Consider the following 19,559-nt stretch of genomic DNA (forward strand, 5'->3'; position numbering starts at 1 on the left):
AATATTCCCAGAGCTATGTGCTGGAAGTTAAACAACTCTCTTCTTTTGCACAGTAAAGTTAAAGTTTATGTACCTCTACTGCAGGGGTGTCCAACTCCAGTCCTGGAGGGCCAGAGCTTAGTTCTTTCCCTGTTCCACCACGAATAATTCAGCTCAAGAGCTGTGTGGTAATTAGCACAAGGAGTTGAATCAGGCGTGTTAAATGAGGGGAAACCCAAAAATGTGCAGGGCTCTGGCCCCCCAGGACTGGGGATGGGCACCCCTGCTCTACTGATTCATTCTTGCTGGGAGAAAAGCTTGTGATCAAAACTCATTTGGCCTTCAGTGGAAGCTTCTTAAGTATGAAATTGGTAAGTATCTAAGATCTTATGGTAGTGGATACGCAAAGTTGAGAAAATATGAAGACTGCATTATATCTAAAATATTTCTGTCACACAAAGGTGTTGATACTGTTTCTGCATAAGAATTGTTACAGCTAAGTGAATGCCAGAATAAATTAGGTAATATATACAGAATGAAAGCACAAGGGGGCTTTGTAAGATCAAGGAGGAGGTGGATGGGGAAGGAGGAGCAAAATTCTTCGTATTTTTTAATCTAAACAGGAATAAATTCATAAACTCAACTATAAGCACATCGTGCATCGATGGTAGCTTGACTGACGATCCAGTTAAAATACTGTAGCACACTTTTGCTCAAAGTTTTACAGTAATCTCTATAAATGGAATTATTCAGAAGAGGCAGCTGTTGACTTTTTGAATTCAATTTAGACTTGTATTGTGGCTCAGTGGGCCAAGCCTGCGTGCCTGTAATCAGAAGGTCGCAGGTTCAAACCCAGCCTCAGCACATCTGTGGCTCCTTGAGCAAGACCCTTAACCCCCAGCTCCCTGGGCACCACAACATGGACAACTTACTCTACAAAGAGCAAGTTGCGGGAGGCAAAAAAACAATTTTCCTATGGGGATCAAGTACCAATTATTATTATTAGTGTCTCAGGGAGGTTTGAATGTGAAAACAATCTGGAAGCAGAGGTACTTAATGCTGTAATGACCCTTAGAAATAATAAGTCTTCAGGTCCGGATGCCAAGAACTTTATAGTCATTATTCAATAGACATATAGATCGCCAGTTCTCAGTACAGTTCAGATTTTTTTTAGGTTTTGGGATAAGAGTTATAAGTCCTTGAGTCAAGGTAGGAGGTAGAATCTTATTAGACCTTTTCAATAGAACTGGCCCCTTTGTACAACAAACAAACAAACAAATTTATTTTTGTATAGCGCGTTATCACAACATTACATTGTCTCAGAGCGCTTTACAGCATCCTCACTCAAAACCCCTAGTGAGTAAGCCATAGGCGACAGTGGCAAGGAAAAACTCCCAAGAAGGAAGAAACCTTGGGAGGGACCAGATTCAAAGGGGGAGCTCAACCTCCAGGGGCTGGCAGGGAGAGTCAAATAGAACAGATGGCTAAGTTCCAAGTCAAACAAATTACTTAATGTTTTTAATGAAAGTATTGAATCAGGAAGTCTACCTCCTATAATTCCCCCTATGAACTCCATAATTGATGAAACACAATCAGGTTTTCTATGTAATAGACATATTGCAAACAATATTAGATTGGTGTTAGACTTATTAGACTACCCAGAGCTTTTAGATGGTGACAGCTTTATTCTTTTTTAAACTTCAATAAGGCCTTTGACTCCTTAGAATATGGGTTTATCTTTAATCTTTTTAAAAAGACTTGTAACAAGTACCGATTGCTATTAATATTATACAGTAAAATCCCGTTATAACGGACTTCAAGGGACCTGGCCAAACAGTCCGTTATATCCAAAGTCCTTTTATATCCAGAGTTGCTGTATGCCAAGAACACAACTATAGGACACCATTTACTCATGCCACACCCCAAACATACACATTTGTGGTATAGATTATTATAATGTACATGTAGTAATCCAACTTTACCTGACTAGATGCGTGAGTATTAATACTCCAGACTACGTATCTGCGCTGGATATCACTGGCACGCCACAGGCCTTGTAGGCGGAGCCTGCATGTCTGTTATAGCCGAACAAAACTACAGTTAAAAGCAGCACTGGGGACCAAATTGTTTGTCCGTTATAAGCGAAATTGCGAATTAACAACAACTTTAAAATGAATTGGATTAGACGCTTTCTGGCTAACCCCGAATCTGTTTAGAATTTTCTTGCAAACCTATTTTTTTCTAAATTGGAATGCTTACAGTTACACCAAATACACAATCGATAAATTTCCTCTGAAACTGGCGAACTATCACAAACGGATATTATTGACTTGGTCTCTTATCTTTAAACATAACTTCTCTCCACTATTTCATCTCGAATAACTCTGACATATTCAAAAACAAAGCTTTATTTTTCTATAACTGATTTATCAACAACATTATCTTAGTGAAGCAGTTATTCAATTCTCATGGTTTCCTTATGATTTATAGTGAGTTTTTATCTTCTCATGCAATCCCTGTTACTCCTGGAGAATTTGCTGTTTTTATGGGTACGAATCCTAAGGGTGTTGTTATGCTGTTTAAAGGAGTGGGTAAAGATTTGCAACCCTATACCTGGAAGCTAAATCACACTGAGGTAGGGAAGATTTGCTTTTTGTCCAGTCCATCAGCTCCTAACAGAAGAATTAGATGTTTGGCTCAAGAAAACGTAATTACTATACCAAAAACCCATTTCATATTGGGGACTATATTGTCAAACCTCCCAAGGTTCCAAATATCCATCCATTCATTTTCCAAAGTGCTTATTCTACTGGGTTGCGGGCAATGGGCACGAGGCAGGGAACAACCCAGGATGGGGGGCCAGCCCATCGCAGGGCACACTCACACACCATTCACTCACACACACATTCCTACGGGCAATTTAGCAAGTCTGGTGTGGAGGAACTTGACTGGCCTGCACAGAGCCCTGACCACAACCCGACAGAACACCTTTAGGATGAATAATAGCAGAGACTGCGATCCAGGTCTTCTCATCCAACATCAGTGTCTGATTTCACAAATGCTCTCCAGGATGATGGGTCAAAAATTCCCATAAACACAGTCCTAAACCTTGTGGACAGCCTTCCCAGTAGAGTTGAAGCTGTAATAACTGCAAAGGGTGGGTCAACTCCACATTAAAGTCTATGTTTTAAGAATGGGATGTCATTAAAATTTATGTGTGTGTAAAAGCATGTGTCCCAATACTTTTGGAAATATAGTGCATTCTTGATGCAATTTCTTTGCTTCCATTCTTCATTTAATCCACAAGATATACTGCTCAGTGATCACTGGATTTCACACAGAGGATTATTACTGTCGCACAGTGTGCTTACACTGCAGTATGTGTAACAGAGTGGTAGGAAAAACAGAGTGGCGACAGTCCCATAGGGACCCGTTGTAAAAAAAGGCGGAGGAACTTCCAACAAGCTTCCGGGTCATGGGGATGGTGAATAATTCCAAACATCGACATTCACGGAATAGAATCACATTCATTTTCATTGCTTGCCAAGTACTTTAATGTTGATAATATATATATATATATATATATATATAAACATTTAATAGATTAGCTGTCATTAATATAATAAATATGTCTTTATATGTGCTCAGAATTAGTGTCACGACACAGGGAGGCATGGAGCAGGAAAACATGAACTCGAGTCCAGAACCAGGGTATGCAGGGTTTATTAGGAAGACACTCGTAATACGGGGCAGTGAAGCACACGCAACATTAGTGACGACTGGGGAAACATACTCGAACATGGACTGAAATACACAGGACTAATCACAACAACGAGAAACAGCAGATGAACACTGGGAATCCACAAGGGGTAGATGAGGGGGTGTGGCCAACGAGAGGGTAGGATGAGCGGGGCATGACATAACCCCCCCCCACAAAGGTATGCACTCTGGGCAGTGAGGAATGGGACCGGGGACACAGGAGCTGAAAAACAAAAGCAAGACATCAACGGGGCACCGAGAAGAAGACAGACATGCAGAACAGACACAAAAAAAAGGGAAGACAAACACCAACGGGAGGAACGAAGTGACCAGGAGTGAACAAAGGCACAAAGGGATGGGGAGCAAACACAGGGGGCAAAAAAGCTAAGGGCAAGGAGGCAAAGGCCTAGGGGAAACAGGGAGCCAGAGGGAACCCCAGCAGGCGTGGGACAGCAGCCGCAGGGGTAGCAGGCGACCACGAGGAGGGAGCAAGAGGGAATGCAGAAGGTGATGAGGAGGATGGCAGAGGGAGCAATGACGGGGACGAGTAGGAAGGGGGAGGGAACACAGGCAAAGGGGAGGAGGGAGTAGGAGCTGCCGGCGGTGGCAAAGGCGTACATGACCAACGAGCCGAAGATGGGGGACCCGCAGCCAACCGACGAGGCATCGCAGGCGGGACCGCAGCCAGCCGATGAGGTGCTGCAGGCGGGGCCGCAGCTGAGCCAGGGGGCAGGGCAGGACCCGACCCCGCTGCAGGTGTCCTCTTCCCTTCCAGGAAGCTGAGAGGTGGGTGCCTGGCCGGGGTCGACCTTGCCGGGGCAAGGGCGGAGGAGGTCAGGGTGATCCCTGAGGGGTCCCACTCAAGCTCCTCCTCCAACTCCACTATGGAGGGAGGAGCGATAGTCCAACAGTCAGGGACCTCCTCGGGGACTGGGGTTACGGGCACCGGGGCAAGAGTCACAGGCACGAGCGGAGCCGCAGGTAGAGGTGGCGCCTCAGGAATGAACGGTGCAGCAGGCGAAGCTGCAGGCAGCGCAGGAACCTCGGGGGGGTGAAGCTACAGGCAGAGCAGGAACCATGAGGGGCGTTGTCCAGTTCGGGAACTTGGGGACCCAAGGGATGGAGTCCCAAACGGACCTGGCCCCTTTAAGGGCTAGGCGCGTCCCAAAGAAGGGACAAGCCACTGATCCTGGCAGCAAAACGGCTGGTGTCTGCTGCGAAGCGGCGGCGGTGATGTCCGTCTCGAACCCCGCCAGGTTGAGGATCGGGAGGTGCTCCTCCTGACAAGCAGGAGGGCAGGCAGCGGAGATAGAGACGGCCCCTAAAGAGAGCTCCATGCTCTCATGCAGCATGCGGCGGAATTTGGGGCACCTCAGGGAGCAGCCTATATGTCAGTCCACTGGAGAGGGCTACCCTCCGCATGTTGGCTTCCGCCGCCCCTCGTCTCAATCGCCGCAAGTTATCACGCACATCATATATGCCATGGCCTCGCCATTCATGAATGAGTGACCAATTGATATTGGTGCGTAAATTATAAGAAGAGAATTTCATACAAAGAGGGTTTTGCGCGATCGGCAAGATCCTTTATTGCTCCTAGAGGAAATCCTGTTCGAAAGATAAAGATTAAACTTAGGTTTACATTCATTCGGTTTACATTTGCAGCATTCAACAGACGCTTTTATCCAAAATGATTTGTATTTTATAACTACAGGTGACAGTCTCCCTGGAGCCACATGGGGTTAAGGGTCTTGCTCAGGTACTCAATGGTGGTAGTGCTGAAAGTAGGTTTCAAACCCATCACCTCTTGGGCCAGTGGCAAGTATAGTACCACTAAGCCACCGCAAAACAACAGAGCAATAGACAACATTCTATTAATAACTAATTAATGAATTCATTTGGTCAGAAATGTGTTAGTAGGTAAGAAAAACATTTGGTAATGCTTAATCTTGTATGACTTCATTTGGTGTTAAGGTGCATGCTTCAGGATTTCCTGATGTGTACATTGTTAATAAATGCATTAACTCATGGTTACTTTGGCATTAGTTCATTTATTAATATATGCTTATTTGTTGACCAGTATTGTAAAGTGTTACCATGGACTTTGGATATAACAGACTGTTTTGCCAGTCTGTTATATCCCTTGAAGTCCGTTATAACTGGATTTTACTGTATTAAATAATAATTAATCTGACACATAGGAAATGAAACGCTGCATTCAGTAAGTACAATGAACACTACTTTGTCGGCCACTTTTTGCCAGCTGTCTTTTCTGGTTTGGGCTGCTTTTGCCATGTTACCCCTTGTGCATATTCCATCCATCCATTTTCCAAACTGTTTAAACTACTGGGTCGCAGGGCTTCCAAAGCAATGGGCACGAGGCGGAGAACAACCCGGGATGGGGGGCCAGCCCATCAAAGGGCACACTCACACACTCACACACGCACTCCTATGGGCAATTCAGCAACTCCAAATAGCCTCAGCATGTCTTTGGACTGGGGGGGCGGGGGAACCAGAGTACTCAGAGGAAACCCCACGACGACATGGGGAGAACATGCAAACTCCACACACATGTAACCCAGGCAGAGACTCAAACCTGGGGCCCAGAGGTATGAGGCAACAGTGCTAACCATTGCACCACCATGCCGCCCCTCTTGTGCATATTAGTTCTTGAAATTCTTCATATCATTCAAATACAAGGTCCTGCTCCACTTGCGTGAAAAGTTGCGCCCTTCCTTTCGTTATTTTGTTGCAGCCTATCAAAGACTTGCTCATCAAGTTTTCTAAACTCGATAAAATAAATCTTAGTTACTCAAGGATGGTTGCCAACCAAATACAACCAATTTTTGTACATGTGCAAAAAAAAGGACCCCATAGGTTATTAAACTTGTGCAGAGAACCATTCAGTGTACACCTTATCTTTTCAACTTTAGCAAAAAACCAAAATATCCTTAATCCACGATGAGTGAGGGGGTGGAACAGAATACTTCCACCTCAGCAAAATCTCCCATCCTTCTTAAAGAACAATTAAATACATTTAAACAATTAACACCAAACTGTACTTACAATTATACTTTCCTTCTCAGATGTCTTGCTCAAACGACGGATATGTATCACTACCGCTTATGAGTGTATTATTGTTTTGGAGTCCACCAGCTGACTTTTTGTGACGTCATTTCTGGGCCCACAATGTCTGCAGCCAGACCCTCTTCACAAATCATCCCTATCGTGTATTATTTTTGGCATTTCCTTTATCATTTGTAGGCTTAGGGTAAACACAAGAAATAAAAAGGGTCTTAAAACGCTAGCCAGAAAAGGACTTAATGTGACTGGAAACCGTTTTTGGTCGGGAGACGCTTTAGAACACTGAAACTCCACGGCCCGTCAGATGGGCAATAAATCTGTCAAGATAGAGAGGATAGGAGTGAAAAAGGCGGCCAGATCCAGTTATTTCTCTGGACAGGGAGATGCTGAAAAGTGCTCTAGCAGTTGGACATCTGCAGAATCCGGAACCCAGGCAGCTCTGATTTAAAACTGTAACAACGAGGCTGTATTGCCTTGTGATCTTCCCAAACACGTAGTTCCGTTTTTCTCCCCTTTTTTTGCCGCAGTCCAAAAGAAACAAAATGGAGCCGGGGGGTTTTATGCGTGTGCGTTTTTCAAAAGCCAGGGTGCTGCACTTTGGAAATGAGAGCAAGTGCACCGTGAATGCAAGGGTTCTGCGCTCAAGCCTTTTATCCAAACAAGCGTTGTGAGAAAACCTCTTTTAATCGTTTGTGTGCTTGGCGGCCAGTCACTGCTAACCTAATAATGAGTGATGCAGTGCAAGAGAACTCAAAATGCCACCTGATTCCGTTTTATACACCTGACGTCATTCATAGATCATATAAGTTTCTTTCACCTCGTAAGCGGCAGCGATCTGAATACTTGACACATGGTGTACAAGCCCTTCACTTAAATGACATGCTTGACTGAAAGTCGCAGGAAGCGCAAAAAATGGAATGCGTAAGAGGGAGACGGACTAAGGGGAAGAATAAGTGTATGATAAATTCCCCAGAGCTTTCTGAAAAAAAGAAGAGAAAAAAACAGCCAAACGTCCTAGTTCTGCGTCATACAACTTCTAGGGTTCTGAATCATTTAGTTGTTTTTGTCTTATGTCAAATCCCCAGCCTGATGATATCTCCTGAAGAAGCGTACGGTATACCCTCTGGAGTAAAACAATAACTGCGAATGGCGAAAGGGTCAGACCGGAGATCATTTTCATTAATCTGAAGCGCAAGTTGACGTTTTTTTCCCCTCCAAGGGCCATTCTCATTCTGCTTATGTTGCTACAGTCCTCCATGCGGTGATAACTGAATCGGTTTGGGACTAGGCGCTGTGAGTGATCTGGGGTCTTATTCGGGAATGGGAGAAGCTGACTAAAGTTCGGAAAACAAGCCGCCTCAGATTTCCCTTAAGACTTTTTTTTTTATCACACAGATTCAGAAAGCAGAGCAACAAATGACATCTGTATCTAACATATCAGAAATTGTTTAAAAAGTTATCAATTAATATAATTATAAGGAATTTGTAACATGGGATTATAATTAGCCTACCAGATTAAAGTTATTAGTGTACAAGATAGGGATGGTAAAATTGACCGGGTCGCATTGGTGCACTGGTATACAAATTCACAATACAATTGCCCGATTAAAGAACTGTGCACCGGATACAATTTGCGAAGAACTCGGGATACATAGTTTCTAACATCTCTGCATCGGTAAAAACCGATTTATTAATGTTAGCATTTATTAATTCCGTATTATTTATTTAGCTCGCAACTAGTGTTATTACGGGGTTTCGGGGGTTTCCAAACCACAGGAGGGCATGTCTGTTATGGAGAACCTGCTTGTGTTTGCAAGCGGTTGCGTGCAAAATCAATTTGAATTTTGTCTGGGCATGGGAAGCTGAAACATGTCAACTGACTCATCTGACTATTAGGGGAATAAAATGGCGCCATCCCGATGTTTATATGTTGACGCATGTTTGGTAAGACATTTGAAATATTTTGATTAATAAGTATAATTAGGCCAGTAACTGGTTAAATATTTGTTTTAATTCTGTTATATTTGCCCATGCATGTTTAATTGAGCCAACATTGAAAAGTTTCATTTGTGACTATTGCAAACCTGCCCGCAAAAGCTAGGTCTCTTTTGTATCTGTGGAAGGAGAAGAATTGCCAACTCATTTGTTTGTTTATGGGAAAGGGAGGAAGAATCTTTAATGCAGTCCAAAGTTTGTTTTTTGCTTTGCTATTTTCTCTTTAAGTAAAGACTTTTTAAAAAAGAGTTAGGCCTACAAGCAAGTCTTCAGTTTTATTTTGTTCTTTAACTTGTACACTCTCAGAAAATGGGTACCAGTTTGTACCTTTGCTTGCCACTCGGGCTGTACCCTGAAGGATCTGCCAATTGTACCTTTAGCTGTAAGTAATTGCACCTTCTAAAATACAGAAAAGGACTCTGAGGAACATCCCCCAGGCACAAACAACATTAATGTGCCCGCCAATGGTTCTCCACTGCTGTCAGTGGCCAATTCTCTGCAAATTTCTCGACCACGTATTTTTGTGAGGTGTGTCTGGTGATGCATTGCATCATATCATTTTGAATCTCACTGCATTGCAGTAGGAGTGAATTGTATCGTATCACAATAGTAGTTGCTTTATCCATCCATCCATCCATTTTCCAAACCGCTTATCCCACTGGGTTGTGGGGGGTCCGGAGCCTATCCTGGAAGCAATGGGCACGAGGCAGGGAACAACCCTGGATAGAAGGCCAGCCCATCGCAGGGCATAGTTGCTTTATGTGTATCTTTAATGTATCAGTTCATTGTCAGTGCATCTAGATGTGTATTGCATCGCCTCAGAGATGGAGATGTACATTCTTAGACGACAAAATATATTGTAGCACCAGTGAAATGGATCCAAATAGAGAAGCCCATTGACAGCGTGGAGCATGCTGGGACATAACCACTGTGTTATTATAAATACTTCTTGTGTTCCCTAATGTCATGTATGCCCATACCTGTGTCATGTGTGAACCCTGTCTGATCTTTGTGTGTCTGTAGCCATTTTGTAAATTAGCTATTGTATGTGTGCCTTGGCAAACCCCCAGGCTGACATGCGGTCCAATACCTCTGTCTGCCGCAGTCAGATGTTTCATGGGTGTCCCTTTGGCCAGTTCCAGCTGCTTGGGCCCTCTGCAATGAAGACTCTGAGAGCTAGATCACCCTCAGGGAATCGCTCCACACCATCATAGTGCCATAACTGATGCTCCCTCACAATGCAGCACCACATTGGTGGAAACAAGAGTGATTTTACCATTGGCCCCTTAACTAAGGCCCTTACCTCAATATCTCTAGGGTTTGGCTGACCCTGCTTTCTCAATTATATACTGCTTTGGTTAAAACATCTGCCAAATAAATGGAAATGTGGAGTCATCTGAATATCTTAAATGTAAAACAAACAAAAGTCTTTAAGTTAAATTAAAATGTTGATCAACAAAGGGACTGCTTAACTGTAGGGCAGTTAAAGAGTTTACCATTTTCACTTGGTTAGTATCGAACTGGTTAGTTGTAGTATGAATGATACGCTGTCACCTTCAAGCAAAATGTTTTAAGAATGGAAAATGGCGCAATGTAATTGAATACACAATTATATTGTCAGAGTCAGTGCCCATCTGGCCCTGTTTCGTGTGCCTTTTCCCCATTTGGCTAGCAGCTCCCGCAGGTAATCCCATTTGGTGTTGGACTTCTCCCTGGTTCCTGGGTGGCCTCATGTCTCAATGGGCATGTGGCTTAAGCGCAGACATCCTTTCTGTCTTGAGTTTGACTCTTCCACAATATATAAAATCTTTGTTTAATCTATTGATTTTATTTTATCTCCTGGTATCTGGTATTGTTAATATATGTCTTTGTGTTTGTGTCCTTGTTAATCATTACTCTGCCTGTGCCTTGTTTAGTTATGTTCTGTTTTATTGCGCTCCTTGTATCTTCTAGTGTAGACAGCCCTCAGTGTTTAAGATCACCTAGTCTTCTAGTTCCGGTTAATTGTAATATACTCACTTGTTCCTTGTTGCCTAGAATCCTTAGTGTTTGGTTGATTGGTTATGGTTTTCACCTGTCCTTTGTCTTGTCTTGTTAGTAGTGTGCTTTTATTCTTTTCCTCAGTGGGACATTGTAGCTATTGCCCTGTGTTAGCTGTGTGATTGTTAACTGTAGTTGTCCCATGTTAGTTGTTGAAACGTCCTGTGTTCCTTTGGTATTGTTGTTCCTGGTATTGCTCCCTGCCTTAGTTTCTATTTTACTGTTTTGGTTTTGACTCCTTGTGGTCACTTTGCTTTATAATTCTCCATTTGCAATTCATTTTGTCGCTAAAACCCTGTTTTGTTAGAGCTGCTGTGTGGATCGTCTCTTCCTCACCATGCTGAAGCATATCTATAAATACATTTATAATATGCATGAATCAAATGCATACTGTAGGAGAGACTTTGACATTGGTGCACAACTCAGTCATTTAAATGTAAAGGTTTGGTGGGATGAATGAAGCCAAACTGAGTCGTCCCCTTTGGGTCCTGTGCTCCCGACATGAATACATCTGCTTGATTATGCACATTGAAAACTGAGTGATCTTGCTGGGTTTGCAGTCTTATGGACACAGAATATTTCATTCAACAACCCTGGTCACCTCATGCAATTTTAATAGGACTCTGTATTAGAATTTTTTTTAATAAACATCAACGTTTGCTTGCTTATATTTTCCCTGCGTATCTTTTCTAAAAATAAATATACACTAAATCTGATATTGTAATAAATATGTATTTTTATTTTTAGATACTTAAAGCATTTTTCTTTGCATAATGATTGTCTATATTTTGGTGATCATAATTTTATCGAAAACTTCAACAAGAACAGAAACGAACTGAGTGAGGTTGAAAAGATATAAGGACATTTGTGAAGGAGATTTTAAGAAATCGAATTGTGATAAGACAGCAATGCAGGCTAAGGTAGCACACCAGCCATTTATTACAGGTTGATCTGTTGTATTACATTATTAATTACCAGTGACGTGTTCATGACCATCTGTTTTGAGACCAAGACAAGATCAAGACTTTTAATGAAGACCAAAACAAGAGCAAGACTTGAAAATTCACAATCAGAATTTAGATTTTTTTTGGTAGAGTGCACCTATATTAGTGGTATATTTTCATTTATGTAATTCCAAAAGACACTATTATTGGAAAAAACTTTAATGTTCCCATATTCTAAACAATAATGATGCAGATGCATGAAAAAAAACACACATAATATAACAAAATCACACACACAAAGCCCTCCCACAGCTCCCTGAATGCAATAGAAAATTACAACTTTAACAATCAACACTAAACAATACACACTACCAACAATGTCCAAAAGAGTATAGCAGGGGCAGTTGATGATGGATGAGTGAAAGAAAGAAGAAGCAAGTTGTGTGGAGCTATCATAAGAACATTACAGAGCAGTAAAATATCATGGGTACGGAGCATGTAATTTTAATAAAGGAATAAGGTTCTTTGTAACTTACATATATATTAGTTACAAATAAACTTAAATCACACGCTATAAAGACAAAAAAGACAGAGAACTGCTTAATATCAACACACAATTACAAGTCAACATCAAATACATTTCTTTTGATATCCAAATTTGGCGTTGAAATGTTTCTATGGACACTAATATATTTTCTATGGACTGATAATATATATTACCGATACCATCCTCTTTATAAGCTGTTTATTATTTTTTATTAATGATGTTATGGGAAATGTTACTTACCCTAATCTAGCCCATTAGGCGTAAAACTAAAAACGTTAATATGGCCAGAGTAGCCCAGCCTGGGCTTATATATAACATGCCTAATACAATTATCTTTACTACAAACGCTATAGCAGATTGCAGGTTTGGAACGTTTTTTACAGATAATGGTCATTGTTTTGTCTCACCGAATGATATTCCGAGTGTGCACCCTCCTCGCTGCATAGTAACACGCACATAACGTGAATTCGAACTGCTTTCAGGGAAGTGCACACGTGGGGTTAACCAGTCACAATAATCTAGCTCTCTCTCTCTCTCTCTCTCTCTCACACCGAGAGAGAGAGCAAATACTATTAATACATTCGAACTGAATTAAGAATGCAGTTGGCGCGCAGACATTTTCAGCTGCTGATTTTTGTTATTCAGGTGAATATTTAGCTTCAAATTTTACATCTATACCATTGTCCTGATTGGAAATGCTCCACAGACCAAAACGTATCCACTCAAAGACAAACTCAAACGAACAAGCAGGCACAGGACAGCACATAGATCTAGATGGAAAGTGTAAACCAAGGTGGTCCAGTTGTGATCCAATTGGGTGCGAGGGAATTACGAACACACAGACAGACGATCGCGACCTTCCCGGCGTCTTTCCACGTTCATTTTTAAAGGGCTTGCTTGCTCAATCGATTTCTACTTAGCGAGGAGAAAAAAAGTATATTTGCATATCGATTCATATAGTATGTTTTTCGAGACTTATGGCCAAGATCAAGACAAAATGTGCTCAAGAACGAGATGAGGCAGAGATCAGATCGAGCGGTCTCGAGAACGAGACTGAATCTCACGAACTACAACTAATACTAATTACTAACACGAGTAATGCGGCTAATTGCCGTTTCCCTCACCATGATGTAAAATGCCAACGGTCCCTAACCTAACATCCAGGATCGAACTTCCCACAATGCAACGCGAAGCTGTCATGGCTGCTCACTGAAGCTTTAGGAAGCACATGGGAGCAATAAACACAGGGCGAGACATATACGAAGTCAGTCGGAGTGTTGGTTTCCACGGGCTGTAGTTATTAATAATAATAATAATAAAAAAACATAAAATCTAAGGCGAATAGAGAAATCTGGGAATTTGACAGTTTGGTGATTCATACGTGTCGGAAAGATGCTGGTGCGAGATGTGGAGATGCCGGTTCTACGGGGCTTTCTCACTTCTAGCCAGTCGACAGAGTGGAATCAGAGCGTCCTGATGTCTGCCGGTGGGTAATGGACTGAAACGAATAGCATGCCGCCTCGTTAGATCAGAACCGGGTGATCAGGGGCGCTGTGGGATGTGCCACGTAACACCGAAGTGTGTCCACTTCTATCCTTAACTGACAAGCTGGCTGACCAGGTACCAGGCTTCTCCCTCTATGGTGACAACGCGTGTTATCTCGCTAGTCAACTTGCCACTTAAGCTGGAAGATTGCGAATGCGTTGTTGTACACCTGCGAATGTGCTGTATTCTCGATTGCAGAATGCTGTTTGTATTTCAAACGTAATGTCCGTATATGTCTGCACTTTAGAAGTAGCCACTGCAGTTCCGTACTCCAGTGTAATGACAGTAAAGGCATTCTATTCTATTCTATTCTATTCTATTCTATTCTATTCTATTCTATTCTATTCTATTCTATTCTGTTTCATTTCATTTAATTTCAGTAGGTTTGTCTCCGGTTCATTAAAATGAACGATCGACTACTGGGGTTGTTGTAACAGCGTTTTAAATAGGCAGTACTTAAAACGATTAAACAGTACTTTGTTGTGGTCTGCGTGCCTGTTAACTGTATTTAAAATTTAGTAGATGTTTAAACGAAGCCTTGTTCATTTGTTTACTGGGCTGATTAAAGTGGGATGCACCATTTCGCTCTCCTTTTATAACATGCATGTGACATTCTGCACACGGTTATCGATGGATTTCAAGCTCGGTTTAATTCTGCAATGTAAGACACCGATCTGCTGCCGAGATACCCACCCAGTCACTCTGAAAATACCGGCTGTTGGTGGTTACTCTTTTTGCTGTATCTGTTGATTGTGTGTTAATTTAATCTGTTTAGGCAACATGCCCTCGTTTTGCACAGACGCCTAACTTGACAGATCGGCTGAAATAAAGTTACCTTTCTAACGTAGCTCACGAAGTACGAGACTGATGGCGAACATCGGTGATTGTAAATCAACGCTTTTAAAACGGTTGTCTGAGCAAATAATGGCAGTTGCTACAAATGTGAAAGAGATTACATCGGGGATTAAAGAAAAGCACAGCACATTTCCCCATCTCTGCTTCTGTATTTGCTATTTTTCTGTTTGAGTGTTGAAAAAAATTGTAACATAGACCTATGCAACATTGTTATAATGCGCAACTGTAAATGCTATGCTGTTTTAGTGCGTATTGGACATCGGATCCCTATTATCCAGGTTTTCCAGGCATTAACGATGCAGGAATGGATACATAGGTTGTGGATATTCATTGGCCGTGGGTGTGCACTTTTACATATGCATTTTAATATTTGCTCTCCCTCTTAAACCCTTATGATGCTCAGTCCAGGGAATTGCACGGATATCTCGGGTGTTTCTAAAATGTTGGCCTTAATTACTCTTCCATAACAAATTTCAGCCTTAACAGAAAGGTTATTAGCAATAGCTGAAGAACTGCTTGGAGTATTCATTCCCTCCTCCTCCATAAAACCAGGCCTTTCCAGGTTCTGTTTTATTAGGTTTGTAGAGAGCTCCTGTTCCTTCATGCCTCATTTCCCGTTAATGGAGGTTTGTCATCAGAGCAGGCCCCGGGTTATTACTGATCGGTATAACTTTAGTCTATCCTAACTAATCTACTGGTTTTTCAGTCTGTGATGACTAGTATTTGCAGGGAGTCCAGTACTTGATGCCTATTTAGGAAGAAAACCCTCCCTGTGCTGTTAGGGGATTGGCTTCAGAGCCATCAGGTCACTGTGTAGGTTAAGCTGTGCATACAGCTCTGCAGAGGATGGCTTTTTGGACATGAGTATATGGCAATAAAGAATAGCTGTTTGGAGATGTGCATCTTTATCGGAGTCATTTAATTTTTGTGCCCCTCCAGCTAAGTTGCAGTTGTGAAGTAACTTTGGAGGCATATCAGAGTCCTATAATTTTTGGGGCAGGTGGCCTACATGTGTGGTTGAGGGCTACAGGTGACCTCTGATGTCTGAACATTAAAGTGAGTCCCACAGACTGAAAACCTGCAAGAGCTTACTTCCTGGACTGCTTTCGGACTTCTTTTGAACTACTCAGTTTGAATGGCGATGTCCATATATCTGGTTTCTCTTTTGGCAGAGAGTGGCCCGCTCTTCCAGTCTCTTCTGGAGGGTGACTTCTTGGGGGTCCTTCAGAGTCGCATCGTGTTGAACTTGCTGGGAGGTGAGAGCGGCCCCAAGGAGACCGTCGAATCTCATTTGGAGAAGCGGGTGCTAGCTTTTCTGGCCACAGGCGGAGATGAACGGACAGAGAGGTATGTTGTGTATTATTCATTATTAGTAGTATCACGCATTGTAATGTATTGATGAATTCCTGATAACATGGAACCTGAAAATTTCCAACCTTCTACTTAAAGAAAAGTAATAGAGTATAGCTGAATGAAATGAATCTGTAATGCAAACTAATGCTAATTCTGCTAGTGTTTGATGCTAACATAACATAATGATTCTCACAAATGCGAGAATCTAGAGAAATTAGCAAATGGTAAATTATGATGTACACTGTGAACAGTAGATAATCTTTAGTTTTATGCCACTGTTGCTCTCTTAACCTGGCAACACATTTACCGAGCTGATCAAGTGGGAAATCAAAGCGACCTGGAACAATGTTTCATGTAATGAGTGTTTTGTGTTTGATCTGGATCTGGCCTGTAGCTTGGTATTTTGTAATGATTAATCTTAATGAAAGGAAATGCTTGGTGGTTGAAAAGAACCATCATACATGAGCTTGGAAGCAGCGGTCCGGCTGGGCCAGCCTTTCACCTCTGCCTCTCATGTTTTGTGTTTCAAATTATTTACAGGGAGGCTGTGCTGTTTGCACTGTCTGTGGCCTGTCTGCACCTCTTCTCCCAGAGCAACTGGACCGGTCCCCCAGTCACTGTCCATGTGGAGGACCTCCTTCCCAAATCTCTGCTGCAGCAATACTCAGAGGTAGTGCCCCCGGTGGAGCGGTGTTATATTTGCAGGTTCTGTCCATGACTCTGTGTGAGAGTGAGCTTATTGAAGACCAGAGTGCTGCAGATATACATAGTAATTATTGCACCTGTACCTCAGATGTAGCCAAACCCAAAATGTTTAAAGGCCCATGAGAAGGAGGTTTGGCTTGGTCAAGGTCACTGTGGTGAATTGGGTCTTGTCAGTCATAAGTGATTCCACCTTCTCACTATGTTTGTGTGGATTTGTAGTTTAAGATGGGAGGGCGGTGTGCTCTGGAGAACAGCAACTGTGTGTCACTGTGTTAATGTATACTGGTCTGATTTCAGAGTGGAGAGGAGGTGTTTGATGGAGACCTCACAGACCAGTGACGGAGGTTGGAAGCGATTGCAGTTTCACAGTGAACTCTTTGGGGCTGCTCAGGATGTTTTAGCACTGCATAGGGAGGGTGCTGCTGTCTAAATTTGCCAGAGCTGCTGATTTACTCTTTCAGCATGATTTATGGTGATGGGGGGGGGGATGGTGGTGGGTGGATAGGATGGGCATCTAGTGCTTTCAACAAAGCAGATTCTGCTGTGTAGGTGTGTGAAGTGTCGTAAGCATTCAGAAATGCCCTTCAAGCTTATAATTTTAATTACAGGCTATGCCCTGTGAGACCACCTTCAGCCTTTTAAAATTAGGTTGATGTAAAGGGAGTCTTTAGAGATTAGTTGGTAGCTGAATTTGAGGAGCCAGACCTTTGAAGGAAGGGCTGTGGGTGTGACCTCCGTGTGGGTGTGACCTCCGTGTGGGTGTGACCTCCGTGTGGGTGTGACCTCCGTGTGGGTGTGACCTCCGTGTGGGTGTGGCCTCCGTGTGGGTGTGACCTCCTTGTGGGTGTGACCTCTGTGAGCATGAATTATGTACCTTCATTCCTGTGTGGAATTCAGCAGAATCCAAATTCTGTGTCCTGGCATTCTTCATGCTATCACATGGAGGACATTTAATCCCAGCTTTTTATCACCAGTTGGGCTGCTGTTCTGTTGTTTTGTTGCGCTCTGTAATCTGAAGAGTGCATGACCCAGTGTTTTGGCCGGTGTACCTGTTCATACCGAAAACCGTTTTTTATTATTGGTATGATATGAATTTTTCTTATACCGCAATACCGGCTTAAATAGCCTACACAACGTTCAGAAAGTGCCGCAGCTGGAAACTGTTTAAGGGGGGACATTGTTCACTGCTGCATTGCTAAAAATGTACCACGAAAGATCAGAAACGGAAGATATAGCTGACGCTGTATGGAAGATTATAAGCACAAAAATTCAAATGGCAATTCATTTTGCAATTGTCAATTCAATATTCAACCAGAGCATGCATTTGTCATTTCAATATTTAATCTGTGCATGTAATTTGAAAATACATTTTGCAATCGGCAATTCAATGTGCAAAGTGCTTATGCAATCCTTAATTCATTTCATAATGTTTTGAATAAAAAATAGAATGACAATTCACTGAATTGCATTTCGTTTTGCCATGGGCTTTTTGCCTCTTTATTCAAATGGCAATTCATTTGGCAATTGTCAATTCAATATTCAATCAGAGCATGCATTTGTCATTTCAATATTTAATCTGTGCATGTAATTTGAAAATACATTTTGAAATTGGCAATTCAATGTGCAAAGTGTTTATGCAATCCTTAATTCATTTCATAATGTTTTGAATAAAAAATAGAATGACAATTCACTGAATTGCATTTCGTTTTGCCATGGGCTTTTTGCCTCTTTATTCAAATGGCAATGGCGTCCCCGGGAATTGCATTGCATGTTGGGGAGAAAACTCAATTTGCAATTCCCAACTGTCAGATCGCTCATCAAGGTGGACCTTCATTAACGACGTCACTTCCTTGTTTAGGGCCTCGCTACCATTGATTTGTTCGTTTAGTTAGAATGAGTAATGGCGGCAGAAGAGCTTGCAGCAAATATTTCTGCCTTAGCAGATGACATGGAAATTAATCGGGTATCAGCAGTAGATGCGTTTGATAGGTTGTTTGTGTTGTCACAGAGGGTAACCAACTGCGTGACTTGATGTAACGCCTGAGCTACATTAGTTTGCACCCTTCTCGTATCAAGTCCAGTTAAGATTGTAAGTTCCTCTACCCTCTGTGACAACACAAACAACCTATCAAACGCATCTACTGCTGATACCCGATTAATTTCCATGTCATCTGCTAAGGCAGAAATATTTACTGCAAGCTCTTCTGCCGCCATTACTCATTCTAACTTTTTTTTTTTTTTACGTTTTAAAGAACTTTATTTAGAGCAAAACAATTACAAACTCAAACAAACAGTTACTTATAAAAGTCTACATAACAATATATCACACCTCCTGTGGTAAAAGCATGTTATTGCAATGATATAATCAGCATGTTACAATCAAATAAGGAAAAGTGCAACTAGTTATAATTATTACAAATAATAAAAATAATAAATAATAATAAAAATTTTTAAAAAAAAAATAATAAAGAAGATAAAGGGGGTTTACTAATTCTAACTAAACGAACAAATCCGTTGAATGGTAGCGAGGCCCTAAACAAGGAAGTGACGTCGTTAATGAAGGTCCACCTTGATGAGCGATCTGACAGTTGGGAATTGCAAATTGAGTTTTCTCCCCAACATGCAATGCAATTCCCGGGGACGCCATTGCCATTTGAATAAAGAGGCAAAAAGCCCATGGCAAAACGAAATGCAATTCAGTGAATTGTCATTCTATTTTTTATTCAAAACATTATGAAATGAATTAAGGATTGCAT

At 41.9% G+C, this 19,559-nt stretch overlaps 1 protein-coding gene across 2 annotated transcripts in view; it reads left to right on the plus strand.

Moving 5' to 3' along the window:
- The first annotated feature begins 13,509 nt into the window (after positions 1-13,509).
- ttc27 (tetratricopeptide repeat domain 27) overlaps positions 13,510-19,559 on the plus strand; it is a 53,081-nt gene continuing 47,031 nt past the window's right edge. For both annotated transcript variants that reach the window (XM_049008004.1, XM_049008005.1), the window contains exons 1-3: positions 13,510-13,831; positions 15,918-16,092; positions 16,639-16,768. In XM_049008004.1, coding sequence (XP_048863961.1) covers positions 13,738-13,831; positions 15,918-16,092; positions 16,639-16,768 — 399 coding nt within the window. In that variant the 5' untranslated portion in view covers positions 13,510-13,737. The remainder of the gene's footprint in view (positions 13,832-15,917; positions 16,093-16,638; positions 16,769-19,559) is intronic.

This window comes from Brienomyrus brachyistius, chromosome 3, assembly GCF_023856365.1.
Source record: "Brienomyrus brachyistius isolate T26 chromosome 3, BBRACH_0.4, whole genome shotgun sequence".
NCBI lineage: Eukaryota > Metazoa > Chordata > Actinopteri > Osteoglossiformes > Mormyridae > Brienomyrus > Brienomyrus brachyistius.